This window comes from Cicer arietinum, chromosome 2, assembly GCF_000331145.2.
Source record: "Cicer arietinum cultivar CDC Frontier isolate Library 1 chromosome 2, Cicar.CDCFrontier_v2.0, whole genome shotgun sequence".
Classification (NCBI taxonomy): Eukaryota; Viridiplantae; Streptophyta; class Magnoliopsida; order Fabales; family Fabaceae; genus Cicer; species Cicer arietinum.
The window spans coordinates 35,176,163-35,178,758 of NC_021161.2; the positions used below are offsets into that span (position 1 = coordinate 35,176,163).

The 2,596-nt window shown below is 37.2% G+C and overlaps 1 protein-coding gene across 1 annotated transcript; it reads left to right on the top strand.

Annotated features, from left to right (window-relative positions):
- The first annotated feature begins 332 nt into the window (after positions 1 to 332).
- Positions 333 to 1,478, top strand: LOC140919428 (uncharacterized). The gene is made up of 3 exons (XM_073365440.1): positions 333 to 530; positions 744 to 944; positions 1,053 to 1,478. The coding sequence occupies exons 1-3, from the start codon at positions 333 to 335 to the stop codon at positions 1,476 to 1,478; spliced, it is 825 nt and encodes a 274-aa protein (XP_073221541.1).
- The last annotated feature ends 1,118 nt before the right edge of the window (positions 1,479 to 2,596 follow it).

Consider the following 2,596-nt stretch of genomic DNA (forward strand, 5'->3'; position numbering starts at 1 on the left):
TTAGTTAGAATATAGTTAGAATATGGTTAGAAGTTGGTTAAGTTTGTTGTAACTGAATCAACAAAAAATTGTTTCTATAAAAGCCTTCAAAACCAAGAACAATCTTGTAATGCTGAACCAGAACATTCTCCAGACTGTCCAGATTGATAATCAATCTTCGTTTTCTGACTTTATGTTTTTCTTCCCTTTTCTTCTCAATTTCAATTCCTCTCAAATATACAACATGTTCTAACTATTGGCATCAAGAGCTTGGGTTCTAAACCTTGGGAAACACGAGTGAAAGTGTGAGGGGGAATCGAAATTGGAAAACACAAGTGTGAGTGAATTAAGACATGAATGAAGGAGGATTTCCATCGAATTTGCCAATTCTGGATGGGAAGAACTGGGAGAAGTGGTCTGCATCAATGAGATTGTTGCTGGGAGCTCAAGAAGTATTTGAGATTGTTCAAGATGGCTATGAACAACTTGGTGCGAATCCAACAGAAAAACAACAAACAACTTTCAAAGATTGCAAGAAAAGAGATTGCAAGGCATTGTTCTACATCCAGCAAAGTGTGGACTCAAACAATTTTGAAAGGATCTAGAAGGTATCTGCATCAAAAGAGGAATGAGATATTTTGGTGAAGTATTACATAGGTGATGAAAAAACCAAGAAGATCAAACTTTAAATGCTAAGAAGAAAGTATGAATTACTGCAAATGCATAACAATGAGAATGTGACTGATTATTTCAATCGAGTGTAGACAATCACTAATCAGATGAAAGCCAATGGAGAAGTGATGATTGAGGTTGTGATGATTGAAAAGATTTTGAGGATACTAACACAAAGATACGATCACATAGTGGTGGCTATTGAAGAATCAAAGAACCTTGATACAATGAAGTTGGAAGATTTGCAAAGCTACCTAGAAGCTCATGAATTAAGGGTAAAAGAAAGAGATAAGGCACACACACAAACACAAGCACTGCAAGCTTAGATCAGCAAGAAGTCCAATCAAGATGGAGTAAAAAACAAGAAATGGAAGGGAAAGTCAAGATGGCACCATAAATAGGATCAAGATGAGGAGGTTGGAGGTTCAAGAAGTCAACAAAACAGTGATAATAAAAGCAAGAAACCATCTGGCAAGAACAAGTTTGACAAAAGGAGGGTCCAATGTTATAATTGTCAAAAATATGGGCATTTTGCAGATGAATGCAGATCCAAGAAAGTACGAAGAGATAATGGTGAAGCTCAACTGGCCCAAGAAGACAGTTCTGACTTATATGAAGTGTTACTGATGCCTTCTACAAGCATGGAGGATGACTGTCCAGGATTGTGGTACCTTGACACATGGTGCTCGAATCACATGAATGGCCATAAAGATTGGTTTGTAAGTATTGATGAGAAGGTGAAAAGGGAAATCAGATTTGTAGACAACAGCATAGTAACTGCTGAAGGAGTTGGCAAGATATTGATTCAAAGAATGGATGGCAAATAATCTTTCATATGTGATGTGTTGTATGTGCCAAATATGAAGAGCAATCTGTTAAGCCTTGGACAATTGCTGGAGAAGGGATACTCTATGAGTATGGAGAATGGACAAATGAAGATGTTCGATAGTGCAAATAGGCTTATCTTGAAGGAATTATTGTCCAAGAAAAGAACCTTCAAGATTGAAATCCAGATCAATGAAAATAAGTGTCTTCTTGCAGAAATCAAGAGAGAAGACTGGCTATGGCACCAGAGATTTAGACATCTGAATTTTAGAAGTCTTCAAATGCTGTAAAGTAGTGATATGGTTATAGGAATTTCATAAATTCAAGTGCCAAAGGAGATATGTGAAGAATGTTGTCAAGCCAAGTAGCATAGGAATTCATTTAAATCAGAATTACCAACTAGATCCTCAAGAATGATGGAGGTAACTTTTTCTGATGTTTGTGGTCCATTTGAAGAAATGTCAGTAAGAGGTAATTACTACTTTGTATCATTCATTGGTGATTTTACAAAGAAAATGTGGATATATCTAATCAAAAGAAAGAATGAAGTGTTTGAGATACTTAAAAAATTCAAGAGAATGGCTGAAAAGCAAAGTGGTTCTAGTATGAAAATAATCAGGACAGATGGAGGAGGAGAATATAATTCCCATGAATTCCATGATTTTTGTGAAAAAGAAAGGATATTGCATGAAGTGACTGCACCATACACTCTCCAACATAATGGCATTGCTGAAAGGAGAAACAGAACTATAGTGAACATGGCCAAGAGCATGTTGAAGGGGAAGAACATGCCTCGTAGATTCTGGGGGGAAGCAGTATCAACTACAATATACATTTTGAATAGGAGTGCAACCACGAGACTGGGCACAAGGACACCTGAAGAAGCTTGGACTAGAAGAAAGCTAGCTATGAATCACTTGAGAGTGTTTGGCTGATTGTGCTTTAGGCATGTACCAGCTCAAAACAGAAGGAAGCTTGATGATAGGGCTGAACAAATGGTGTTGCTAGGTTATGATGCCACTGGGGCTTACAAGCTATATGATCCAAACAAGAACAAAGTGGTGATAAGCAGAGACATACTAGTGGATGAATCAAAAGGTTAAGACTGGACAATGAATGC